Genomic DNA, 27,061 nt, shown 5'->3' with positions numbered 1-27,061 from the left:
TTAGCAAGAATAAAAACTGAAGAAAGCTACAAATAAAAGCAGGTAACTCAACCTTTTTTTTTTTTTTGCTTTAGGAAAACTTTATAAAACAAAGAGAGTATATTTGAAGACCAGAATACTTCTCTATTCCACAGGCATCGTGTTACTCTCTAATACTGTGTTAAACACTGGTCAAAAACTCCACTGCCCACTCTTTCAGACATCTCCATACCACCACAGATATGGTTACTTGGATCAACTGTTGTCATCCTCTTCCTCCTTTACTAATCCTCTGTACTTCCTTATTCACCAACTGTCCTCCATCCGTCCTCCTTTATCTGTCATTTTGTCATTTTCTTCATTCATCAGTTCCTCGGTCATTATTGCGTTTGACGCTTATCAGGAGTTTTATTTTGAAGTCAGACCGGAAGTGGTAATGTGGGCGGTGACTAAGTCGCCGGGGCCGGGCAGCAGCAAGGGTAGTCCGTCGGTTGTGTTGTAGTCCCCTTAAATTACTGCTTGCAGTCAGTAGTGGATCGACAGCTCTTGTATGTTGCCGTGTCGTTGTGTGTCACTTTCTGGCCGTTGACGGAAGCGCACTTGCTGGTCTCTGGTGTAATGGAACTGGACAAAATGGACGAAAACGACTGGAAGTACCACGGAGAAGGAAACAAGAGCCTGGTGGTCTCACACGTACAGGTGAGTCAGCTAGCACAACACCAGACTAGCTTCAGGTTCTACTAAAGCCTTTTCGCCTCGTGCTTTTCGTGGGCAAAATGTGCCTCGGGTCGGGATTGTTTCAACCAGAAAGTTTGTTTGGAGAAAAATGATAAGGGCAGGCGAAATGTCACCTTGTAGGATTTTGTTTATCTTCGGTACATCGTTAGCCTGTGTTTGCTAGCTGAGCCGGCTTGCTAGCTAGCACCAGCTAGTTGTTGAGGCAGTCAATGAAAAACTGTCAAACAGCAGCGAGGGTAATGCTTACAAACTACGTATAGAAGAATGCCCGGTCACAGTGTGTGGTTGACTGATTGGCGATTGTAGTTAAAATGTAAAATCCTCGGGGTGTTCGGGAGCTAATTTAGCCGTTAGCATCTCTCCCATCTTTCCTTCCAGCAGCTGGAAGGAGAGATACGCAGAGAAGAGAGATACTTTTCTGGATTGCTGCCCGACGTCTGCTCAGGTCACTTCCACACAGGTTAATCCGTCCTTACTCACTTGGACAGAGTGGAGCGTTCACTGACGTGCCTTCACCCCCCTCCCCTCCCCGGGGAAGTCTCCTTGAAAGCACTGACCTGATCGTGTTGCCGTTGAGCAATCTGTGAAATCTTGTAAGCATGAATCAGATCGCGGATGTTGTAACCTCCTAGACAAAGCATTTACATCGAGGGCTTCCTAATAAAACCGCTGGCACTTGTTGTTCAGGTTTTTGTTTTGCAGATTTAGGGCTGGGTAGGATCGACTGTACATTATATTAGCTAAACGGGCAACCAACTTTGACAGGAGGCCACTGGGCTCAAGTAACTTTGCTATTCACCCTGCAAAAAATGTATTAAAATTATATACGCGTAATACAGGTGCAGAATTAGATCAATGAACTCACAACATACTAGAGCAGACTGTGAGCACACAGTATCCTCAACACTTTTCCATTTGTTTTGCAACTTTTTAGCTTTAAACTAGCTGCAGAAGCTATTTTCAGCTTCAAAGAGACATGAGAACTTTCCAAAGTCCTCCTCAGTCATGCTGGGTGGCACGATGGCTCCAGAAGCACTAAATGACTGCAAAGTTAATACAGTGTGAGCTCAGTTTAATTATTAACTTATTGGGGATATGGGTGTTTAAGTTATTCAGTACCAAAGTATATAAATTAATGTTAAATTTAGTATAGTAAATTAGCTGATAAATGTGTCGGCACAGACAACTGAGGGGGCACAGTGAGTTTATTGCCCCAGACCCCTGAGGCCTGTGTGTAATGCCTAAGCTGGCGCTGGGTGCTCCACCTTATGAAATCCAGTGACTTTTCCCCCACCATTACAGATTCTTTAAACTCAATGAAGAAATTAAAAGTTCTAAACTGAAGCTTTGTTTGGCACTTCGGATGTAAAACAAGCAAAACGTTCAAGTGAACATTTTGTGGCATTTAACCAGAAGTATTAATTTGAATATCTGTAGACGTTATCGTAGTTCTGATGATTTTCCTTTGGTGTAAATTAGATGTATAGTAGATCATTATTAGATGTATAGAAATAAATATGCAATATTTCTCAGACATGTCTTTTAATTTAAAGAGGGAAATGATGGTTTTATTTTCAATTTTTAGATATTACCTTTGATTTCTGTTTATACCCCATTTTGCCAGAGATGTTGGTTGAAACAGGTTGGGTACGGTGGTTGTTGTCTCATAGCATTAAGTTTCCTGGTTTGAATCTCCAGGGCAGCTGGGGCCTTTGCATGTTTTCATTTTCATGTATGTGTTTCCTCTTCTCGGTCTAGTTCCTCCTCCAGTCCAAAGATATGCTTGTGTTTGTTGCCTCTCGCCCTGTGACAGCTGGGATGGGCTTCAGCCCTCCTGTGACCCTCTGTTGGATAAGCATTAAGTAATAGGATGGATGGCTGTGGGCTCAAACAAATTTGAAAGATAAATCTAAATTAGAGATGTTCACCGCATAAATATGCTTTCCACATGGTGAGATTTGCATTCCTACAGTCAAGTGTCACCAAATGGTAATTCCACAGAGAGTTGCTTAAAGAGAACTAGCAATAGACAGAAATAAGTCATATGGATAAAATCTGAGAAATATTTTGTAAAACTTTTACACCAAAACCAGATGAAGGTGCCTGTTTTTGACTGATCCAGGAATTTAAATACTTGGCAGATCAAAGAAGTTAAACAATATCTATCCATCATGTAATATTTTAATACTTGGGCTCTGCTAGAGCAGTTTTGCATGATTCACAGTTTAAAACGGTCCTTATTTTATCATCAGTGGGGGCCTTGGCGCAGACTCTCAGTTCATGCACTGTCTCAAAATAGTTGTTTTAGCTCCTCTCCTTTTACTCTTATTGGCTACCCCACACAAACAGAAGGGTGGAGAAACAGGATGGTGGGGCTTCTGTGCTCACAGCTAGAGCTCTGTGTCTGACATGACCGTATAAGGGATAACAGTTATTATTCACAGCTTTTTGTGCACTTTTATCTACATAGACCTTGTTATTTTAAACTCTGGCATTGTTAAATATATGTGTGTGTGTGTGTATGTGTATATATATAACTGCATATATATGTGTGTGTGTGTGCGCGTGTGTACACATCTATGACAGGACATAACAAAAAGCAGAAGGCGTTGACTCATGATGGTGGTTGATGTTTGTTACATCATTTTTATGTTGAATACTCAAATATATTGCCATGATGAGTGAAACGTTGTTATATTTTTCAAAGAAGATAAGAAAAAAACCAAAAAAACCCAAAGAGGTAAAACATTAGCTGGTTGTAATTTTTAAAATTGGTCTGTGGCACTGTGGCATGGTGGTTAACACATTCACCTAATATGCAAAAACCCTTTTGTTCACGACCTGGAGGACACACAAACCCAGCCTTAGCGAGCCACAAGCTAGTCCACTCCTAGTGCCGTTCCTGAGCTCGGAAAAATGAGAAGGTTATATAAGAAGTGCATCTGGTATAAAAACTGTGCTAGCTCATCTGCTGTAGGGAACCTTTGGGAAATAAGAGAGCAGCTGAAGATTTCACAATTTGCATATCCCAAACTACCATTAGTCAGTCCCAGTCATTAATTAGATTACAGTGATGATAATAACAAAAAAGATTGTTGCCTGTAGTGGCACAGATGTATATCTCAAGAGTTTCCATCATGCTCTTTTCTTGCATGATGGCCCGCCCTTGAGCATGAGTGAGTAAAATGTACTTAGGCAGGAATGACACAGCATACCTGTTTGCTTATTGGTAAGAGGCAGACACACTTTGGATTTGCCTGAACTTCTGCAAAGAGTATGAAGTGATCTGAATTATAAACCTCACAGACACAGGAGTCCTAGTTTCTGTAATGACAATATGGGACCAGGCAAAACCAGCTGGATTTGTTCTTTGCATTTTCAGTCATGTGGACAAGTTTTAACAGGACTGAAAAACTAAGCACACCCTTACTGCTTAGAAGAAGCCATGTGCTGAAGATAAATGAATCAAATACATATGACCATATCTTTAAAAATAAATGAATGAATAAATAAATAAAATGTCAAGGTGCTGCAGACCCAGTCAAAGTTTGGACCAAACATGACTGAAGTGGAAAACTAATTAACTCAAAATAAAAGCAGAAATCTACTTAGTTTTAGTCTTTTTATTTTTTTAGTCTGTTAAAATCACGGCCTGCCTGATGAGGCTTTGATGGACATTGACGTATTGAGTTTGGATCTATAAGACTGTGAGGTAACTACTGTTGTTCAGTATTATTGTCAAGCTGTGTTGATATTTACCTCTGGTAAAGACTAAAACTAACACACAAACTGATAAAAAGTAAACTGAAAGGAGGAAACCCACTCTGGAAACTAACTAAAACTAAACTGAAAACAAGAAGTCAAAATGAAATGAAAAAAAAAATTAAAGTAATTGGAAAATACAAAACTGCAATAACTCGTAAAGCAGTGACACAAATTTCCTTGTTCATGAACAGAAACTACTCCCCTTTTATTCCCCTCCAGACTCCAGGTGTGGCTTTGAAGCTGACCTATATTTCCTATCTGTAATAGGACGTGCTTTTCATAAGTTTTTGAGATAAATTTTTTGTGTGTGTGTGTCGGGCATGCATCATTGTTGGAACTAAGAAAACTGAACTGAAAAGGGCCCATGTAAATCAGTGATAGTGAATTAATAATGAAGTGTGCATATATGTCCTTTGACTGTGGTGTAAGCGCCCCAATGATCCACACATCCAAGCCCTCCACCCTCTAAATATAATTCTGTTTTATTTAACTCTCTAAAAATGGAAAATGGGCCCAAAATCACTACATCTAAGTAAGGGTGGGAAATTTCTCTCTGCTAACACAACTGAGTAAATTAAGTCATGATCGTTTCACAAACTGTTCTGGGACTGTGTTTGGAAAACAAAGAGCTCAGACTTGTTAGCGTGGCTTCAAAGGAGTTGGATAAAAGAAGCAGCCTTTACATGCAAAGCTACATCCTTTTATTCAAAGCAGTTCTAACATTAGATGTTTTTTACACGTGAAGTACGAGGCCAGTCGCTTTTATTAATTTCTTTCCCACGTGTAGCACACAGCAGGTGCATTTGCACTACTGAAAAGGCTCTATGTGGTTTAAGCGCTGGTAATGTGTGGGTAGAGTGTGCAGGGAGTGAACATGTGGGTGTCGTGGGCAATTTCTAGAAAAAGTTCAGGGCGGTGTTACAATGTGTGAAAACTGTTAATAACATTGCATCTGTGGACATTTAACTTAAAAAAAAAAAATTGACCCTGGTTATTGAATTATTTCATTAAAAATATAATATTTAATTAATTCTAAACATTAAATGTTGATTATTTTATATATTGTTTTTATTATTATTTAGTTTGTAAAACATTCACAGTGCAGTAAAATGCATTGTCTGCTCTGTAACTTTTTTTTTTTTTTGTGAGCATGTTGACGATCAGAACTAAAGTCTCTGTGTTTTCTGTCAGCGCGCTAAGACGTGTGAATGGGCTTCACTGACTGAATGCTTGAATATTTTTGTGCACAGTAACACAAGTCTGAACTTGCACTCCGATGCAGATATTTGGATGCCTACTGCAGTCTTTAGCATTAATTATCCCACTCGTGTTTTGTTCCCAAACACACCCTGGACTTGATGTTCTTAAGGACTCTTGTGACTTGCACTGACTGGGTTCAGTATTTCAGATGTGTGTCCAGATGTGTCCTTTTTTTGTCTTCTTTCCAAAAATGAGCTTAATTGATGCTTTTGATGTCTTTTGCAGCATCCCAGAGTTCTGCGCCTACTCAAGTATCCAGCAGAGGACTCTGAAAACCCTCCACAGGTAATGAGTCTGTTCGCTGAAGGGTTGGAGGGCTTGAGCCTGCAGTTTTGAGAGCCAGAGAAACATGCACACTGTTGAGTTTATTTCCTTCCCCTTGCATTAAGAGGAAGAATGTAGGCTATACCTTTCACAGAGCTTCCATTGCATACAGTGAGGGATTTATTTAGTCTCTAACTATTGAACATAAGTGCATTTATGTTAGTGCAACAGCTAAAATGTTGTTAAATCCTAACAATCTACTGGTTCTTGACTTTATGCATGCCCTTTAGAGCTGTACTAACTTGTTCAGTCTGGTTTGTATGCGTAAAATGTCTCATCAGCATCTCCTTGAGTCTTCGTCATGCCCTCTTTGCAACAGTGTCATCTTTCACTGACAAGTGCAAACACCAAGTGGAAAATAGTTGGAGACAAACAAGCGTCCCTGCAAACACTGTCACATGAATCTCCAGTGTAATGTCAAACTAGCAGACAGAAATACCCCCCCCCCCCCTCCCCCTCCCACCATTGAGTTGATGATGGATCAGTGGAGCCATTTCTGGGAAATCAATATATAAAAAAAGCTGGCATGGATCACAATCTACTGCTGATAATTCTGACCTGTTAATTCCAGAAACTGATTTGAGGGAGGGCAATGGATGAAATTTGGGTCTGTTGTCTTCAGTTTAAGGAGTTCAGCATTGATTGGCACACTGGTGTAAGCTCTTAGTATGTTATATCTGCTGTCAGAGAACTTACAACCTGAAGCAATGAAAACAGTTTACTGTTATCAGCACGGCTTTTTGCACATCGGGCTTAACTTGACTCAGCTCTACTTAAACCGCATGCGGTGAAGAGTTCACTTCAAGTTGTTGTTGGCTTTTTTTTCTTTTTTTTTAAAATTATTATTATTTTTTTTATGTCAGCTCACGAAGCTGGTCAGGAGCTGACAGCTGATGGACAGAGAGTAAATGAGGCTGTTCGCACCTGTTGGCTGACTGAAGTCCGCCTCACAGCCTTCATTTACATGGAGATTGTAGTTGTTTACATCTTTTTCAGATTGAAGATTCAAATGCAAACCAAAGTGTGGCCCCGCACCCACGCCCAAAATTCAAATTTATTTCATTCCATCAGATAGAATGTCAGGACTCACTGTTTCCAACGTCTAAGTCATGAGTCATACCACAGACGTTAAATAGGGTTCGAAAAGTAAAACAAATGGTACAAGCAGCTTAAGCTTGCATTCCTTTAACTCATATGTCAGCTTTAAGTCTTGTTAATAAACAGAATGGTGTTCATTTTTTAAGGTGCTACCATACGAGCGTGCCCTGTCACAGCTAGATCCACCCCTTGCTCACCACAACCTGGATAACACTTCCCGATTTACCACAATTCTGAAAAACTAGTTCATGCATTTATTTTTAGTATGGTGGGTTTCTGCTAACTGAACCGTTTAGCTTTTAGGAAAAAAACTGCATGAAAACATGTAGGTATATGAGTGTTAAAATCCCAGACATTCCAGTACTGGTTGGTGGAGTTCAGGTTTCACATTACTGCTGGTTCTGGAGTTAATTTCTTTTTCTTTTTTTAATCACAGACTTGGTTTATTTTAGAAACTTCCTCTTTCATATGCATGAGCTCAAAGCTGATTAACCAGCTGGTAATTTAACAAAAATTTCTTTTCTTTTAAATCTTGCATCCTGTTCCTGTTGGCAGATGATTTTTCTGCACAGACTTCTCCATTTCATGCTGCACCTTCAATCAGTGTTTATCATGGGTGTGGCTGGTTTTATAGAGAGTTCTACCTTTAATCCTCTCTACAAAGCTCACACTTCCCAGCTGTTTGTATAAGTTGGAGGAAATTACATCACTGAACAGCAGCACATCTGTTTGACTAACAGATTCATTATAATCATATCTGATTCCGTGACACTCGAGAAGCGATTAAATATCTCTTCTTTGCTGTTAAAATTTGGCTTTCACTAACAGGATATTACCTGCTTGTGTGTGTGTGTGTGTGTGTGTGTGTGTGTTTACCTGCCTGTCTTTGTGTGTGTTTGTCCCTCAGACAGCAGAGCAGGCTTACAGGCAGATCCAGAACATTGTTGACTTCAGCTCCAACGTGATGAGCAGCCTGCTCGGGGAGAAGTTTATCCACAGCGGGGTAAGATGGGGTCGAGTCTTTTACTTTCAGGAACACTGGACTGATTTAGCTTTGCATCCCTGAGGATGGTGAAGGACCTGGATCACAGAGGGTTTCAGGATCAGTGGATGTCCTCGTTAAAATATGTTGCCTTTTTCCTTTTACTTGTTGTAATAAACTTTAGAGGGGAACATCCAGTATGGCTGTGGTGCCGCTTGTCTTCATCTTATGTTAGAGCATCCCCTCTGTGATTCATTATATATATATCCTATAAGTTATAGCACTGGTTTGCTTGCCCGTGTTTGTAAATTGGAGTGTGTTAATGAAAATGTGAATGCATTGTTATTCCTGAACGACTCGTGACCGTCCCTAGACCCGTGTCAGGTGCTCTACCAGAATTATTTAACTTGAGATGTTTGGAGTGTGCTGCAGGTGTCAGGTGATCTGTTGTAGTGATTACCATTTTACACTTGTGGAGACATTACTAATTAATGAGACTTGATCCATCTTTTGTTCAGAGGAGAGACCAAAGCACGGCTCGCATCTGTGTTTGCGAAGTCACTTTAGCCATTCATGAGAGCGGCAATTTCAGCTGTTAGTGGCCTTTAATACATCCTAAATATAAAGTAATGCAACATTGTAAAGAAGTAGATGTCTCATTTATAGCAATGACATATCTTTGATAAAGCAACTGTGACTCCTAAAGACAAGACTATCAGAACATTCAGAAATCATGAGATAACAATTTTCCAAACAGAAACGATGCCTAAGGTTGCTTTATTTATTTTTAAGTGGACTGTTTCTCCCGTTTGATCTATTCTGAGCTGCATCATAAATCAGATATTCCGAAAAACAATGAGTCACAGTATTGAAGTCTGGAGGGCTTTTACCACATGAGCATCATTCCCCGGTCAGATGATGCTTAACTTTACATGTAAAAGCAGAATTTGTCCTTCTTACATTTATAGTAGTATCCAAATTCACACCGTTCCTCACGTGATGGTTATTAAAACATGTTAAAGCAGTGTTTTGTATGATTCTTCAGTTGTGTGTTATAGGAAGGATATTTATTAGGGTGTTTATGTAAATGTTCGACATTGACTTTGTGACACCAGCCTGCTCTGCATGCTATCGCTTCCATGATGAACTTAAGATAAGCACGCTGCCTGGAGTTAGCGGTGCTTTACATAGATGTAGCAGCAGCTTAACAGATGCTTTATTTTTCATACAGGAAGTGGTTAAACTGCCTCTCGAGTTTGTGCGACAGTTATCAATCAAAGTCCAACATCAACGTCCAGGTGAGACTGAAATGTTTATCGCTTGTTTCGACTTGTGATATTTCTGTAACGGCACAATGAGCTGCAGTCAGATTAAACAAACGCTCTGTCTTTCTGTGTGCGTCAGCGTGGCGCTGTGATAAGGTGATGGACATCTACAGTGGGTGTGCGCTCTGTCTGCCCAACCTGACGTCTCCAGCCCTCCACCAGCCGACACACACTCCCCCACTCTGCATCGAGATCAAGGTAAACACACACACACACACACACTTGTGATAGTCTAAGCTAACTTTGTCCCTTTGTACATGGTCAGGGGTTTTCCTTCAAACAATAAAGGTCACACATCAAAGACTTTTTGTCCTTTACCGCAAAAGAAAATCCTGGATTGTTATCGAAACTTGTATTGAGATCAGATTTTAGATATTTTGTTTATTACACGTCCAGTAATAACAGGGCAACACACAGACTTTTAAGTAACTCACATTCATTGTTGTAACTAATGCCCCTCCAGATATTTCTTCCTGAAAATAATAAAGTTAATTAGATTTGGCTTGTTGTTAATTTCATTTGAAGCTCAGTAATAAAAGTGATGTTCAGCCATAGAAATAGAAATCTCGTGCCCAGGACCTACACCATTGTCACACACACGGTGATCGGACTAAAGTCACATGAGGGTGAGTATGAGAGTGTGTGTGTGTGTCTCACTCAGCTGATGTTTTGTGTTTTCAGCCTAAATGCGGTTTCCTGCCATCCCCCAAACATGTCAGCAAAGACATCAAGACCAAAGTGTGTCGCTACTGCATGCACCAACACTACAAGGTAAGTACAAAGACACAGCACAGCTACAGAACAGCATGATGGGAAATCAGGCATATTTTAATGGATGTTTATGGGCTGAAATCAGAAGTATAAGAATCTAATGCCCTCTTTACTAAACATTACCGTGTTTTGTCCACCTCAGCCTGTCGTTCTTTATTACAGCCCACAAGGCTCTTTACTCCATAATGAGTCAGTGTTATAGTGACATTAGACTCGGGACTTTTCCTCCCATCATGCAAACACAAGGAAATTGCAGCTATGCTAACCTCATAATGGGTGTGACACTGAAAAACATTTAAAATGATAAGACATTTTAAAATACTGGAGGATAATTGTTATAAAAGAATAACTAATGAGGGTGAAAGTGCATCAGCAGCCGTACACTATTGCACAGAAAGTGTCAAATAACAGCACAAACAATAACATGTATGTGTGTTGCATATAAAAGTGCACATATGGTTGTAGCTGCTCGTACAGGTGACTCTGGGTTTGTAAAACAGAAAATGTTGTGTCGCTGTTATTTCTCCTCTCTGTCTCTGGTTCAGACAGCACTGACTTATTAAATTCAAGTCCCTAAAAAACTTACTGACTGCACAAAGTTGGATGTCCTATTTCCTTAAATGAAAACCAGTATTCAATTTAAAAAAAACTAAAGTGGGCTGGATCTGTGTGAGTATCAGGTTAGCTCAGCCTGAGTTTAGGTGAAGTCAGGGAGTCAGGAAATAAAACAAAAAAATACTGCACCCTGAGTTATTGTTTTAAATAATTGTGATCATTGCCAAAATCGATCAGTTCTATGAGATGATTGTATGTATAAGTAATTCCTGTGAGCCGAACACTCAGGTAGCTCATCCTAAAAAGGTAAACCTGCCTGAGCAGGTTTTTTTGTGTTCAGTTAACTTGTTCATGTCATGTTTTGTCAAACTTCCCGTTGGATAAGTGAAGCTTTGATGCCTTCAGTACAGTGTGTGTGTGTGTGTGTGTGTGTGTGTGTAGTATTTTCATGTGTGTGCGTGGCTCCACTTCTTATAAATAAAGCGACTGTGTGCGGATCCTCAAACGACCTTTTTCATCCATCTGATTTGTGTCTGTAGCTGCAGTGGAGTAATCAGCTGAAGGCAGTAACTTGTTTAAAAAAAAAAACAAAAAACACTGAAAATGTGAGCCTTTGTTAGATGATCACATGATCAAACAGAGGGAGTAAAGAATGAAAGCTGCTCCAAATAAAGGTCTGTTATCTTCTGCTGTTCAGATGCACAAAAGCCCTGATTGATCGTGGCCTGGATGGGCACACCTAAAGTCTAATGCTTGTTTTGTGTTCGAGCTGGGGAAGAGGATTGCAGATGGTGCTTGTTGTCGATGGAGGAAGTGTACAGAATATCCTGTCCAAACAGTCTGTGGGTCATTGTTACTTGTGCTGCTGTCGGTCTGTCAGGCAACCGCAGAGAAGACAAAGTTATAACCTACGAAGAGCTGAAGTGAAACAGAGTGTTTTAAAAATGGAAAGTGTCTACTCCAGCCATAGTCAGCGTGTCTTATGGTTCTCTTGGACCATAAGACACGTGCCTCCGCTCTGAAGAGGTCAAAACTCCACCAGCACCTGTATTTGCAGCTCACAAGCTGAAATGCGTCACTCAGCCATTAAAGGTTTTCTGCATCCTCTGAAGTGCTGCTGGAGTTTTTCACCTGATCACAGTTTATTTTCTCCCCTGTGCATTTTTGAAGTGGGTCACGTTGTGCATGAAACCTCTGTCCTGTTTCAGCATAGAGTGATGCCATATAGGTAAAGGTAGCGCACACTGAGGTCTACAGATACTGAGAAAAGTAAGTTTTAAAATAGATTTTTAGTTTTCTTAGAATTAAAATGCGAGCTTACTTTGAAGTATAGAGTAACTCGGTCCTTTTAAGCCCTATAAAACTGTTCAGTTTTCTACTTTGGGGTCAGTTATTGATTATGAAGATTTCAGTCCTGTTTCTCACTTGTGACTAATGATTTTGTATTCTGTTCTTTGTTTGGCGTTCAATCAGTCTGTTGTTCACTTACAAAGGCCTGTTATTCCAAGCTACCCCATACCACTTTCACTTTCAAAGTGTTTACTACTGAAGCACATGGATTCAGGAAGTGCCATCAGGTGCTGGGGAACAGGTTTCTGGTAGTCTACATCTTTCTAAAAGGCAAACAGTAGAAATTAAGTCCGTCCCTCCTCTCAGTGGTTTGTGCTGACACGTTACCAGCAGCCTGCAAGATACTGAAGAAAACAGATGATCGCTAAATGTTGCCACTCAGCACTGACATGATGTATTCGCGCTCTTTTACAGTTGTACGACCCGTCACCGTCTTTGTAACAGCTAACCTGCTTCCTTTTACCTCCGGTCTACAAGACGAGAAGGAATTTTATCTATCCCAGGTCCCATCCCCTCTCCCAAAATTGGGCCTCTGCAGATTCTGGATCATTACATTCTTGAAATGAGTCTCTGCTCTAAATTGCTAAATGACGAGAGACCTGTTTTTAAAGCAGTGGTGTCAATCATGCCGTCTTAGAAGAGAAACAGAACCGGCAGAACAAAGAACAGTGGCAGTTCATATTGCACACTTCAGAACAAATTTACAAAGACCACCATTAAAGAGCATCCTTCAAATGACAAAACAGCAATAAAAACAGAACAAAACCGCTCACTGACTTTTAAAACACATGTTAATAAAAATCTGAAGGTTGATCTCATCAAAAGTTTAGGACTAGATTTAGTCTAGCCTCATGAAAACCCAAAACTAACAGATGTTTGCTGTTTCTGTGTTGCTTCCCTCTGTTTGACATTTCTCCGCTCTTCTGTGTCTGCAGGTGGCCAACGGGAAGTGGAAGAGACGCAGTTTTTACTGTCCACTTGACCTGTTCTCAGGGTGAGAGCTCTGCAGCGTTTAGTGTCATTTACCATTCATGAAATGTTTTCTGCAAACATTGCAGTAACACAAAGTGAAGGAAAAATACTTTGGTTATCTCACAGTTGAAGTGGAATAATGCATTCACTGTGCAACCAGTCCTGTTTGTGAGGTGTTTGTTGAAGTGTGTTATCTATGCCACTCATGTTGTGGTCTGGAGCAGCTGGTTAGGGAAACCTGCAAGTGTGGGGAAACATCCTTCAGTGCAACCATGGCACAGACTCTGTGTGAAAGGGCGGCTGAATAACACTGTGGCGCTCCTGATTGGATGCTCGCGTCCCCACTTTGTTTAATATTCCTGACGTGATGGATGGAAAACATCTGGCCACAGCTACTAAGACTTTATCAGGCCCGTAGATTGTTTTCACAGAGTCTGCAGGCAAAAATTTGTGTGCTGTGAAGGGTGCACACATGGACTGATATTTTGATGAGTTGAAATGTGGGCCCGTGACAGCTGATGATGCCGGCTTTGCACGATGATGGCTTTGGATGGAAAATTCTTTGTGTTGATCTGTTTACTGTGTGATGAAGTGACTAAACATTAGTCACACACATGGGCCTGACATTTAGGAGTACACGTGGTTTTCCTCTCACATTTTTCTACATCTCTGACATGACGCCAAACCTGCTGATTTTCCTTAATGTGGGTATGGGAGGGTAAAAAAGCTAAAAACATGGGAGTAACCTCCTAATTTGTTGTGCAGTAAAAAAAACAAATAAAGATAAAGAAATGTTCAACTGAATTGCTTGAACAAAAAGCGACATTAACAGCGATTGAGTCATTTTTGTGATTAAAATCATCATTACTTGTCGGGAAAAAAAAGAATTAATTGTAGTGAAAAAGTTGTAAATAAGGGAGAAGCTGCTTCTTCCCTGCGAGGCTTCCAAACAGGCCGACTTGTTGAATCTTTTTCTACTTGTGCAGTTGTGAACTTCAACATTTAGCGTGCTAAGTGAGGCCTGTGGAGTCTGAGATTAGCTCTCGGGTGTTCTGCACGCTCTGACCTTACGGTAAGTTTGCTGGGATATCCACTCCTGGAAGATTGTGGATTGTAACAGGAGCCTGAATGCTCCAGACCAGGAAAGTGATGAAACCTCTGCTTTTATGGGGGTGCCCACACTTGCCTCTATCAGGTCCGCCCAATAAAGTCGTTGCGCCCCCTCACCACACCTAAACTATAAGTTGCACTAATTCACGCAGTTTGTTAATAAGAAACTTAAATTGCCATATTACTGATAAGTTATTGCAGTGTAAGCTCAGTTTACTTACTCGGTTCACAGATGTTTATCGTGGTAACCAGCACCACTGTGCAGGTCAGACTTTGGGAAGTACTCCTAGTGTCTCTTTGAAACTAAAGAGGCCTGTCATCAGGTGAGTGGCTGGTTTTAAAACAAGATCCTACTCGAAAACAGCAAAAAAAAAGGTCACTGATTCACTTCACAGAAAAAATGTCTGCTGCTGGAAAACAAATGTTTTTGAACATTTATAACTGTGGGTGTGACTATGGATAACGTGAGAGAGCAAGTGTGTTTTTATTTATTTATTAAATGGAATAGTGAACCGACTCGAGCTAACCCAACCCCAACACCTCAGCGTCTTCCTAACCTGCAGACGTTTATTTTCCGTACTGCAGATCCAGCTCTTGAGAATAAAGCTTCTATTTCTGTGTTGTTGTTTTTTGTTTTAGGAACAGACAGAGAATGCATTTTGCCATCAAACACCTGATAGAAGAACCTCAGAACAACTTCAAAGTATTCAAGGTGAGTTCAGTCACACTCATACATGTTTAACTTGAAGTCTTTGTTTTTATGCGGCCTTGTTTTTACTTCTAGGAATTTCACCTTGGAACTATTTCAACATAAATAGTATCCTGTTTTCTAAATATTTATGCTGGTTGTGATGAGCGTGGTTACTCTTTCACTGTGCGAGATCAATAGATCAAAAGGCGAAAGAGAAACCTGGAGCACATCACTGTGAACGAACAGGAAATGTAAGCTGAGGGCACGCCTCTCTAAGAACAATTGTGTGATGGAGGTGAAGTCATTGGAAAAGGCTCAAAATGCAGTAACAGAAAAAGAGTTTGATCTAATCCGACTTCTAAATGCACCACAAGCATCGCTGGTTAAAACTTTGGCCCCGCGTTTTCATGAACTCATCCTCAAAATGTCTGAAATAAAGAAAACCAGACACTCAGTATCAGGTCTGTGTCATCTGAGGTCACTTAAGCAGCCACAGTAAAGAGTGTGTGTGTGTGTGTGTGTGTGTTTTTCAGGGCGGTCAGTGTATTTACAGCAGTAAGGAAGGCAGCGACGAGTCGCCTGACATGAACTCTCTGCTGCATCATCTCAGACCTTACTTCCTACACGCAAACAATCGAATGAACAGTCACGTGACCAGCAAAGCAGTCCTGAACGACTTCATTCAGGTAAAAGCACACCTGATTAAATCGGCTGCAGTCTTACACTGGGACTATTCATTACATACAGACTAACAGGATAGTATGCAGGAATTCATAAAGTTCAGCATGAACAGAACTGAAACTTTTTACCTTTTAAAGGAGGATTTAATTTAAAAGGGTGTGCTGTTGTGCGTGTGCCTTAAAAAGCGAACTTTATTTTTCAGCAGCGTGGAGATTTATTGCGTATGAGCGTTTTTCTTTTTAATGTACAGTACACACAGTTTATAAATCCCATCCTTGAGATTTTAAAATGCTGACCCCCACCCGTTGTCTGCAGGTCCTGGTGAATGCCCTGCTGAGCAGTGGAGGAGGAGATGGAGGTGTGGTGGCGGACAGACAAGCGGAGGGGCGGAGTTTCTGTGAGGCGAGCATCTTCAACAAAGAGAGGATTCGCCACGGTCAGGACCTTTCTTATCTTTTCGGGTGCAGATGGGTTCACTGATCTTAAGTAGTCCAACATTATCAGCACTAGTTTATTAGTTTTCATCCACAGAGCTGGAGCAGTCCCATGTTAATCACATGCCTGATTTTCTTTTCTTTTTTTAAATTATTTATTTATTTTTTTTAAATTCTGGTTCTGCTTTGGTTTGCGTCTCATTCCTTTCACAAACTAGTGGCCTTGCTAGCAGTGCAGCCTGTTGTGTTTTAATTTAGCTACACTCTGAGAATGCAATTTAATACTTCAGTGAGGAAAATTTTCACCAGATCGAGTTTTGTAGTTACTGCAAACAGCTGTCAGCTGCAGTTCGAGTCCTTACAGAAGACAAACTTATAGCAGCTTGGAATTGAAGCCATGTTTTTACTGCCCACTCCTCTTGATCTGCTCCCCAAGTCTGCCTAATGTGAATGTGTTAGTGTGTGTGTTGTTCTGTCACATTAGAGTATAAATTTTTTTTTTTTTTTTTTTTCCAGATTACATTTTCGGTTGTTTTCTTCTCCATGTTTGTCTCTGCAGCCTGACATTTGCATTAATCAACATTAGCAAATATACAAAATTAGTCATTTTGATATCAGTTCAGCCCCTACATTACTCATCAAAAGACAAATAGCTATTTATCAAAAATAACAAAATTAAATTACTGGCACTTTTGGTATTACAGCTGGTGTAATACGGTGTTACAAGATTGTGCTGTGACGGCCTCCTTCAGAAACCTTTGGACTGAAAGCAGTGATTGTTTTTTCGGCACAAACATCTGAATGTGATTATGTAAATGTGCAAAACAGAAAAATCTGACTCATGCTTGTTTTTTTTTTTTGTTTTTTTTTTTAATGCTGTGATTTAAAGTTTTATAAACCCTGATATTAGACCTGATGAGAACAGACTGTTACCTTCCTCCTCTGAACACCTGCCTGTGTTTCCAGGTTCTCTGGGTTTACCCAGCGACAGTGTTTTGTTCAGGATCCTTCAGACGCAAATGTTGGACACATTGGACATCGAAGGACTTTATCCTCTTTATCGCCAGGTGGAGCAACACCTGCAGGACTTTCCCAAAGAGAGGTAACCCCCTGTTATTTAAGGAAAATTTAAACTGGGAAAAATAAACTTTGGTTGCCTGGTCTCTTACATCACTTCCTGTTTATGCCAGAACTCGTCTTCAGATAGAAGGACCGTACAACGAAGCGTTCTTGGAGAAGCTGCAGAAATGTCCGGCAGAGGACGACGGCTCTGTGGAGTACGCTGTTGCAAAGGTCAGAGAACTGGAGACAAGTGTTGGTGCACTGTTTGCATCAGTTTCACATTAAAACAACAACAGCCACCAAAATGCTTTACTGAAAATGAAACAGAAGTAGAAAGGACCAGAGAGCAGAAACGTGATATACAACCTAATCTTGCCCGTCCATCAGGCGGAGACGGGACCACCACAAGCTCGAACAGCCACATTTACAGCTGATATACAGTCACGCATGTCTTTGCACGGTGAGAGGAAAACTCAGGCAGATGTATCTGCGACGACTCTGAGCCCAAAGGTGCCTGAAACAAGTCGTTCTGTGTACTCAAGGTGTTGTTTTGACCTTTTGGAAGTAGAAGTTGTCTCAGTAATGTCAGCTTTGCTTCCAGACCTCCTACTGTGCATGTGCAAAGTGACACTGCATTACAGCTCCATTCATCACAGCTCCATTCATCACTCAGTGCAGAGTACCATCAGTATCATTGTCTCTGGCTTCTTCCACCAGAGCACTGCAAAATGTCATGATAAATGACAGTATGGAAATACACTTACCTGCATGTTTGCTGAGTAAAATGAGATGTGCATGCCAACACCACGTTCACTATAGTTTTTCCCACAGTTTAGTTTTAAATATTCATTATTGTAATATTGGAGTATGAACTAGACTTTAGATATAAAATAACTGAAACAAATGTAATAAATGTAGCGGGTGTGTTGCTGGTTTTAGTCTAAGTTTTTTAAAGCGTGTCATCACATGAATGTGGTTACTGAGACATGACAGCGATTCAGCTGTGAAGGGTTTTTCTCAGCTCAAAACTGGATGCTGGGGGTTGATTTCATACTTTTGTGTGATTAGTTTCACTTTCATTGAAGGCGGTGAATCTGTGTTACCTGACTTAAAAGTCCTGCTTAAATAAAGATATTCTAACAGTTCTACCTGCTGTGTTTCTATTGTAGGTGCACCAGTACCGTGTGGCCATGACAGCCAAGGACTGCTCCATCATGGTCGCCCTGGTGCCCAGCAGTGAGGAGGAAGAGGACAATGAAAGGTGAGAATTCAGCTGTGCAAGTAGAAAAATCTTTTCTGTAGGTGAAACGGTGACGCTTGGATTGAGAGTTTCCTCATCAGTGAGTTTGAAAACATGTTAAACATATGAAATGATTTTAAAAAAACAAAAAAACAAACAGCTGGAGGAAATGTGGTGCATTTGTTGTCTTTTTATAAGAATCGCTGATGGCTCTGTTTATTTGAGGATGTTCATGTGCACAGATTCACATCAGGGTTCAGTTGTTGTACTTAATCTATGAATAATAACCAATGACAGCTTTAATTAGACTGTTCATTTAGAAATGAACAAAAAAAGAAAACTGGCACTTGAATTCATCAATGAGTTTTCGGTACAGAGAGGTCTGGAGTAGGAAGCTCCTTCACTGGTTTGAACTTTGATTTACAGATGTGAAAATAAAATACTGAGAAAGATCAACACTACTGTGTATTGGCGAGTCCAGCAGGTGGCGCCATCAGTTTGGCTTCCTGTTTCTAATCCTCCTCCTCTTTGTCTCCTACAGTCTTTCCAGTCAGAGGCAGCTCAGGGACTTCAGACCTCCTGCTTTCTCCTATTCAGCCTCCATTCTGGATTTGGACCCGAAGCCGTTTGACAGCATCCCCCGCCAGCTGCGCCTGGACCAGAAAATCGTCACCTGTTATCTGAGGACTGGCGGTGCCTTGCCAAAGGGCCCTGTGAGAGAGAAGGAGGACTGCACGCTGCTCTTCCACCCCATGTGAGCGCCCAGTCTGAGTCCTGAAGAGGAGGATAACTGCGGTCCTGATGCCTCTGATGAAGAGGAGACGCAGCATTGGTGGGATTTTGACCACCCTCAGCGCAGAGCTGCAGCTCCTCACCGCACTTCTGTTGCTGCTCTGCAGGAGGTCACCTCTGAATAACCAGATATTTGAGTGACTTCCAGGTGTTTGTGTTACTGATTCGACAGCATTTGTATCGCCCCCATCGGGAAGTGAATTCGAACATCTGTCATGCTTTATTAGAGCTTCTCCTGCTTTAATAAAGCGCATGGTGACAGTTAAGAATTAACCTCCAGATTGCCGCATGTGGCAGTGCTAGAAGACAGAAGAGGGGAAGTGATGGAGAAGCAGGTGGTTGGGCTGATGTCAGTTCATGAATGTGGGCGTGGCTGTCCTCTGATGTTGAGAGAGAGGTGAGGATCTCTGCTTTGCTTTGGTGTATTGTCACTGGTCCGAGGTTTGATTCTGAGCAGGCTTTGCTTCCGTGCTGAAAGAGGTGGCGTGGTGTTTGGTCATAAGCGAAACGCTGCCTCCCTGTTTGTCCCAAACCCCCATTGGTTTAATCTGCTAAATATGTGAAAGGTCAAGCTGTGAAGCAGCAACACAAACCTTTCAAAGTGGATACAAGCAGAAAGCTGTGTTCATGTCACTCGGAGCCGTTTTCGTTTTCAAATTGTTATTTGGCTTCATAAAAATGGACTCACAAGAGTATGTGTGCTAATTTTGGTACATGTGTCATCTTGTGAAAGTTTAACTAGATTTGTCAGAGAGGTGATCTCTTGCATTTCTGCCTCCACTCCAGTAATGTTGTGTTGTTGATGCTCACAGTCGGTCTTTTATACAGGATAAGAGGAGTAAAACAAAGGTCTGGGTGGTACTGTTTGATTAAAAATAATATCGTGTCTGAGAAAATGAAAAAAGTTAGCAAAACTGATTCAATCTACAGTCTGATGTGACTGTGTCAGCAACACTGAGCTTCATGATGTACTCAGTTTAAAGTGACCCTTTGAGGTACAGCGGGGCCTTTATCAGAGATGAAAGCACATTACTGCTGCATTTCACTCCTAACATTCAAACTAACTGTTGCTCTGTAGAAATACAGAAACCTTGAACTTCAGCCCCCTCCTAACGTGGACTCATGATCATCACGCCTGTGATCATACACAGCATGTCTTTCATTCAGTCTGAGCGCTGCGATTTAACTGAGCTGAAAGCTGAATTTATGAGTTGAGTCATTCACTATAGCAATGATCTGATCATAAAGAGAAAGTAAACAATGATTACTTTTCCTTTGCTGAAGCGAGTCTTGCTTCTCAATAATACCTCTGAACACATAGTCATGCATGTGTACAGTCACCAGTCTGTTGCTTTTCCAGCTTTACACCAAAATAAGCTTTAACATGCTAAAAAGAAACTATATTTCTATATTACCACCATCTTTAATTCTGCCATACTCAGTTTCAGGATTCTATGAATGGCATGTTTCCCTCTTTAAAGTCTGTAGTTTGAGTGAAATTCAGGAAAAAATCAAAAGATTTGACAAACATTTAAGTCTGTCCACCCAGGAAAGCATGCACTATGCATTTAATTAGGATATTGATATCATGCCATGCAGGTATTGATCCAATACCTGAGTTCAATGAAGGGACACTCTGAATCAGTCATTTGTCTGTGGCAAATACATCTATAACTATAGATTTACCACAGGACCAGGACAGAACCTCATTAATTTAAAGAAAATTTGCTGGCATGAAATACCTTCATTCTGTGAAGTGCAGAGCACTTCCTGTCAATGTCAGCTCTTTGTTTTTGACTAAAAATGCAGCTGGTGTGCAGAAATGTTACATTCACTTTACTAATAAATAAAATATTATTAGTTTCCATTATAATAAACCAGCATCCACAAACTAGTGCCCGGTCATTGAACCCCTGCTGTTAGAGTGATGTTTCCAAGGCGGTACATGTTACTCTGCAGCATAGATATAATTCAAGTCTGCAAATGAAGCTCAGTGTAGCCGCTCTGCTGCATAGAGGGGGGGTTCAGGGTTTTAATGTGAAGCAGGGGAAAGTTGCAAAGGCTCCTGGGTAATAATAATAATTATAATAAAATTTCCTCTTCTGACAAGCTGAGCTTCATGCTGCTGCTGCTGCTGGTTTTTGTGCCATAAGTGGCTTCTTGTTGTCTGTGTGTGTGCATCCATGTGCCTAAATGTTCTGGTAGGACTGGAAGCTGAGGGGGGGGTGCATGTGAGTAAACTGTTACAGGCTGCGTTCAAGCGGCGGCGATCCATGGACGCAGCCATGAACTCTCAGTACCTCAAACTCCTGAAGAAGCTCGACAGGTTCACGTGACATTTGAGTAATGATGTGTTCAGGAGCGCTACAGGTTTTCCAGCAGTGCCAACAGGCTTCAGATAAACTGGTAACACTTGACTTCACTTCCTGCTTCCACTCTCCAACTTCAGATGCCTCCATCAGCCAGTCTGAAAATGAATCACACTAAGAGTCCTTCACACTCCATTCCTCCTCAATCTCCTATCAGAAATTCTGTTAAATCCAAACACTAAGCTGGATTCAATCAAAGTCCGGCTCCCTCTGACACACACCTGGATTTTTGGGAGGAGGAGAAGTTGAAGGTTGGAGAGTGGACAGCAGTGAACTGAACCAACCACTGATCGTTTTAAATGTTGCAATGAAGACGCCTCAGGCAGGCAGGGCGGCAGAGTGCGGTGAGATCGAGGAGTGTCTGGACACCTACACATGTATACCTCTTCCATTGATGCAGAGCCGGTTCTGCATCTCCACAGGATCAAGAACTGAATGTCAGGCAGATCTTTCTAGTAGAGCTGAGCCGATTAATTTGGGCTTCCATCTAATGCAGAAGAAAAGATCATCGGGAATAAACGGTTACCCTCTGCATTAAGTTTCACTACAAAGTTCTCATTTTTCACTCTTTAGTTCAGCTCGAGTGTGAAGTGCTTGGAGACACTTGGCACCAATATGGTTCCACTCACATGAAGGTTAAATTAAATGGGATCACAACTGTTGACCAAACTAATCAAGACCTGACTACATGTGCCTGTCTGATGACTTTCTCGCCCCTCTAGCAGCCACTGATGTTTGTTTTAAGATCGAGCTTCAGTACTGCGTCTGTGAATAAGTGTTAACAGACAGCAGTTTGTCTACAAACCAAGGAACTGAATTAGAACTTGCAGCTTTTCATAACTGCCCAATTTTTGTTGTAAGATTTAAAGAAGAAAACTAACACTATAACCATTGAACGAGGTTGCATTTATCGATGGCCTCAGTGTGAGGTAAAAATCATACTTTTCGGTCTGTAAACAACCTTCTAACCGTGTCCAGACCGCTCTGTCTCACCCGTGAGCCGCAGCCCCGCTGCTGTCTGAGCGTTGGCCTGCAGAAATATCACAGCACTGTGATACCGACGGACTTGTAATAACTGTGTAAATAGCTGAGAGAAGACAAACTATCAGAAATACAAAAGGTGACACTGCTGTCTGACATTTTGTATTTAAATTATTTATTTTTGTAGATTTTGACCCGTGAGCTCTGCTGTTACAGTCGTGCTCTTTCTATTGAAATAAAGATTTCTAAGAGACTAAACTCTCGCTGTCCTTCATTTCTGTGACATTAATCTAAATAGAAAAAAAACATTATATTGGAGGTGTTTCTGTTTTAAGTTTCCTCTGAAAGGCTGACTGCTTGGATGATGGATTCCAGGGCAGCTTCAGGTCCCAGAATCCTCAGCAGGCTCTCAAAGGCCTCAGCAGCACCGCCTACAGCCTGAGAAGGGAACAGCTGGAGAGCTACAGAAACACAAAGATCAAAACCAAAAATATGAGCTTAACTGACAGAAATAACTGCAGGATTTGATAATCAGAGGGAGTAAAGTTAAATATCACAGTGGAAAAAAAATCAGTGGTCAGATGAATAAAATGAGTTTTGCTTAACCAAACTAAAGTGAAGGATTTACTGCAGTTTTCTGTGATATTTGAGTGGTACATAAAATAATTATTTATTAAACTGAGTAATAATTTTAAGTGTAATCACTGAATGAGGAGGTTTTTTTTTCAGTAAATAAATGCAGAATAGTCATGACATTGGATTTGCAACTTATCTTTGGGTTACATTTTCTGCGTGGACGTTAGGTTATTTTCTCACTCAGGATCATTAAACATGCTGAGTACGTTCTCTGACTTAAGGTAAGAAACCACTTAAAGTGTCTGCCACAGGTCAGGTCTGCAGAGCTCAGGATCACCAGCTCACCTTTCTCTGGGATCTTTGTGAGCAGGTTGATCTTCGGTGTAACGACGCCCTCTCTGGAAACCTCAACTGACCAATGAATGAATAACATACAGCTGTAAACCAAAAAAAAAAAAAGATGACATTGCATTACAGACAGCTGCATTTTTTTTCTGACTGTGCTGGATCAGCATGAGAGTTCTTACCCAGGAAGCTTGGGGTGGTTCAGGGTCATGACCTCTGACCTAGGGCCTCCAGGGAGAGCGATGACAGATGGATATTTATCCTGCAGAGAGAAACAAGTTCCTGCACATTAAAAAAAAAAAAAATCCAATTTGTGTGTTTTAAGGCATCAAATACAATGTCTGGCTTTAATTCTATTTCAATTCAATTCAATTCAATTTTATTTATACAGCGCCAAATCACAACAGCTGCCACAAGGTGCTTTATATCGTAAGATAGACCCTACAATAATAAATACAGAGAAAAACACAACAATCATATGACCCCCTATAAGCAAGCTCTTTGGCCACAGTGGGAAGGAAAACTTCCTGTTAACAGGAAGAAATCTCCAGCAGAACCAGGCTGAGGGAGGGGCGGCTTACTGTGACCGGTAAGGGGAGGAAGACAGGACAAAAGACATGGTGTGGAAGAGAGCCAGAGATGTTATTAATCTCAGTGCAGAGAGCTTTATTAACACATAGTAAGTGAGAAAGGACAAATTAAAATAAAATCAAAAGCTACAATGATTAAGAAACACATAAATGACTGCACACAGCTTTCCACAGACAAGACTGCTTTCTGTCATTTTCAAAGTTGGCCTGCAGATGGCGCTATAACTCCTGTTGTTGCCCTGAACTCTGGGCCTCAGTCAAACAAAACAGAGGTTAGTTGAGACACAATAATCAGTAATAAGGAGCCATGAGGAAGCCAGAGAAGTGAATATTTTCAGTGTGAGGTTGTGTTGTTGTTTCTTTAGCTTCGCAGATGAAATGTTGACAAATGAGCGCTGCTTTGCTTCCAGTTACAAAGTTTCCATGTTGGAAACGGCAGCGTGCAAACACGTGTGAACTTTATGAGCTGCGATGATGTGCTAAAGGAAACGATTCGTCTGTGTTCGGGGACCTGGGGAGATTCTGGAGTGAAACCTGAGCAGATTATAAACTGTAAACCTTGTATACCTTCAGCCTTGAGTCACTGAAGGATCCACTGACGCGCCCAGCCTCCCTCAGGATGTGTTTTCCATGATTATTCAGTTCTTTAGGGAGGGTGCAGCAGGTGAGGGGTGTGTCCAGGTGACTCAGCTAGGAGGCATCTGCAGCTACAGTGTTTGTGTGTGTGTGTGTTGTGTCTGTAATCAGAAGCAGGCTGTGGTATGTTCAACTCCACCTGAACCACTGTGTTAAAGAAGGCTTCAGGAGTATACAAAAGGTGCAACAATACAAGCACAACTGCACAAACAACAGAACTGTTTGTTCCTCTAAGCCAGGGGTGTCAAACACAAGGCTCGGGGACCCAGCAAAGACTCCAATCTGGCTTGAGAAATTATACGTATTAATTAATTTTTTTAAGTTCATACAGCTTTTCCTGCTCATAAAGAGCTCCCCAAAGACAAAGACGTACTACAAAGTAATTAAGTAGCAGATAATAAATTTAATAACATTTTTTTTTTTTTAACGGTCTATTACAGAAATTTGTTTTTCTTTACAATGGGTCAGTAAAAAACAATGAGACATTTTCTGTGACTTAACAGAAACTCTTTTTCTATAATTTTATAAATTTATTTCTCATTTAAATCATGCTAACATGTTTCTTTTATTTACAAAAGCAGCATTTTTGTCTTCTATCTTTTGGACAATTAGAAACTCATTTCTGCATCTGCAAGTGGAACAAAAAATCTGCTCACAGTCTTCATGTTAAGGTCAGAGGTCATGATTCGACAATAAGAGACTGGGAATCAATGGCACCCATGGGAGAAAACCAGTGATGACCAAAAAGAACACAGAGGCTCATTTCACCGTCACCCCCCCCACAGCAGCAAGTCCACCTCTGGATGGCTAAAATTCTTGATTGCAGCCTATTGTGGCAAAACCAGTTATTAGTTTAGGAGGCAGTTAGTATGTTTACAAAAAAAAGAAAAGAAAAAAAGGTAGGTTTAGGTACCTTTTCACCCTTAATAAATTAAATCTTACAAAAAAAAAAAAATTAAAAACAAAATGAGCTTGATGATCTAAAACATGTAGGTGCAACAAAGACAGACAAAGAAAAAAGAGACTAGGAGTTGAACAGATACTTTTTCGCAGCACTATAATGAAATACTTGTTCTGATCAGTATTTAATTTTTTTTCCTCTTTTTTACTTTTTATATATTTATCTGGGTGTATGTAAACAGTCCATGTCTCAAACACATGCACACAGAATCTTGTTTTTTGCACAAATTAAGATGTGAGTATGATCTCAGAAGAACAAAAATAACAAATGTTTCTGTAAAATGTAAAAATCATCACTCAAAACTATTCCATCCATTGTGTTTGTGGACACTCTGGAGACAACCATGCTACAGCCCATTTATAATCACCAGTTAACCTAACAGGTAAGTCTATGTGAGGAGGGTGAAAGAAACCCACAGTCACAGGGAGAGCATGCAGACTCCAGACTGAAAGGCTCCAGCTGGCCAAAAAATTAAGATAACAATAAAACTACAATAACATTTTTAAACGATAGAGATTTTTGTGTCTTTTTATTGAAAGTGTGCCTAAACCAGCACTTTATTAGGACCACCCGTGCAGTCTTGTGCCAAGAACATTAACGAGGCATACACCAAACACAGACACACATTTCACTAAACCACCACCACCCCACACTGCTACGTTAATAATCTAGGGAAGGAGAACTGAAAACAATTTTCTGTTGTACTGAATTAGATTAGATGGCACAGGTTTTCCTAATAAACTGTATGGTGAGTGTATGTACACCTTTAAAAGACTGGTAGTACCTAAAATTCAGTGCTAGAGTTACATAAATGCTCTAAGCTGTGTCATAGCCCCACATCAACACTTCCTACTCGCCGTCTCAATTCATTTTCACGTAAAACATCTCTACATCACAAATAATTTTTCTGGATCATTTTTAATGATCAAATTTGCAGTTTTCAAGATTATTTATATACGGCCAGTTCACATAATAGTTGCCTTGAGGCGCTTTATTTTGCAAAGACAGAGAAAAAACTCAATCAGACAAACCTCTATGACACTTGGTAACAGTGGGGAGGAATGGTAAATGGTAGATGGCCTGTATTTATATAGCGCCTTTACTAGTCCCTAAGGACCCCAAAGCGCTTTACATATCCAGTCATTCACCCATTCACGCACACATTCACACACTGGTGATGGCAAGCTACATTGTAGCCACAGCCACCCTGGCGCACTGACAGAGGCGAGGCTGCCGGACACTGGCGCCACCGGCCCCTCTGACCACCACCAGTAGGCAAACGGGTGAAGTGTCTTGCCCAAGGACACAATGACCGAGACTGTCCGAGTCGGGGCTCGAACCGGCAACCTTCCGATTACAAGGCGAATTCCCAACTCTTGAGCCACGATCAGAGTAATAAACAGGCTCCCCTGTACTTATAATGACGAGTTCTGATACCTCAGTGTGTGTCAAAAAAGATGTGGTTTGAAGACCA

The 27,061-nt window shown here is 40.9% G+C and overlaps 2 protein-coding genes across 3 annotated transcripts in view; one reads left to right on the top strand and one right to left on the bottom strand.

Annotated features, from left to right (window-relative positions):
• The first annotated feature begins 434 nt into the window (after positions 1 to 434).
• On the top strand, positions 435 to 19,099 carry ippk (inositol 1,3,4,5,6-pentakisphosphate 2-kinase). Its single transcript, XM_063473662.1, has 14 exons — positions 435 to 678; positions 5,968 to 6,027; positions 8,072 to 8,167; positions 9,378 to 9,444; positions 9,551 to 9,669; positions 10,153 to 10,242; positions 13,083 to 13,141; positions 14,869 to 14,941; positions 15,454 to 15,606; positions 15,917 to 16,037; positions 17,002 to 17,137; positions 17,226 to 17,328; positions 18,267 to 18,358; positions 18,879 to 19,099. The coding sequence occupies exons 1-14, from the start codon at positions 598 to 600 to the stop codon at positions 19,093 to 19,095; spliced, it is 1,467 nt and encodes a 488-aa protein (XP_063329732.1). The 5' UTR covers positions 435 to 597; the 3' UTR covers positions 19,096 to 19,099.
• Positions 19,100 to 22,793: 3,694 nt separating this feature from the next.
• The window catches only part of cenpp (centromere protein P), a 98,440-nt gene continuing 94,172 nt past the window's right edge, over positions 22,794 to 27,061 (bottom strand). For both annotated transcript variants that reach the window (XM_063473665.1, XM_063473664.1), the window contains exons 7-9: positions 23,583 to 23,662; positions 23,401 to 23,492; positions 22,794 to 22,940 (exon numbers count right to left, since the gene is read on the bottom strand). In XM_063473665.1, coding sequence (XP_063329735.1) covers positions 22,810 to 22,940; positions 23,401 to 23,492; positions 23,583 to 23,662 — 303 coding nt within the window. In that variant the 3' untranslated portion in view covers positions 22,794 to 22,809. The remainder of the gene's footprint in view (positions 22,941 to 23,400; positions 23,493 to 23,582; positions 23,663 to 27,061) is intronic.

This window comes from Pelmatolapia mariae, linkage group LG5, assembly GCF_036321145.2.
Source record: "Pelmatolapia mariae isolate MD_Pm_ZW linkage group LG5, Pm_UMD_F_2, whole genome shotgun sequence".
In the NCBI taxonomy this organism is placed as follows: Eukaryota; Metazoa; Chordata; class Actinopteri; order Cichliformes; family Cichlidae; genus Pelmatolapia; species Pelmatolapia mariae.
Note: the sequence above shows the minus strand (reverse complement) of the source record. Positions and strands in the feature narration are given on the sequence as shown.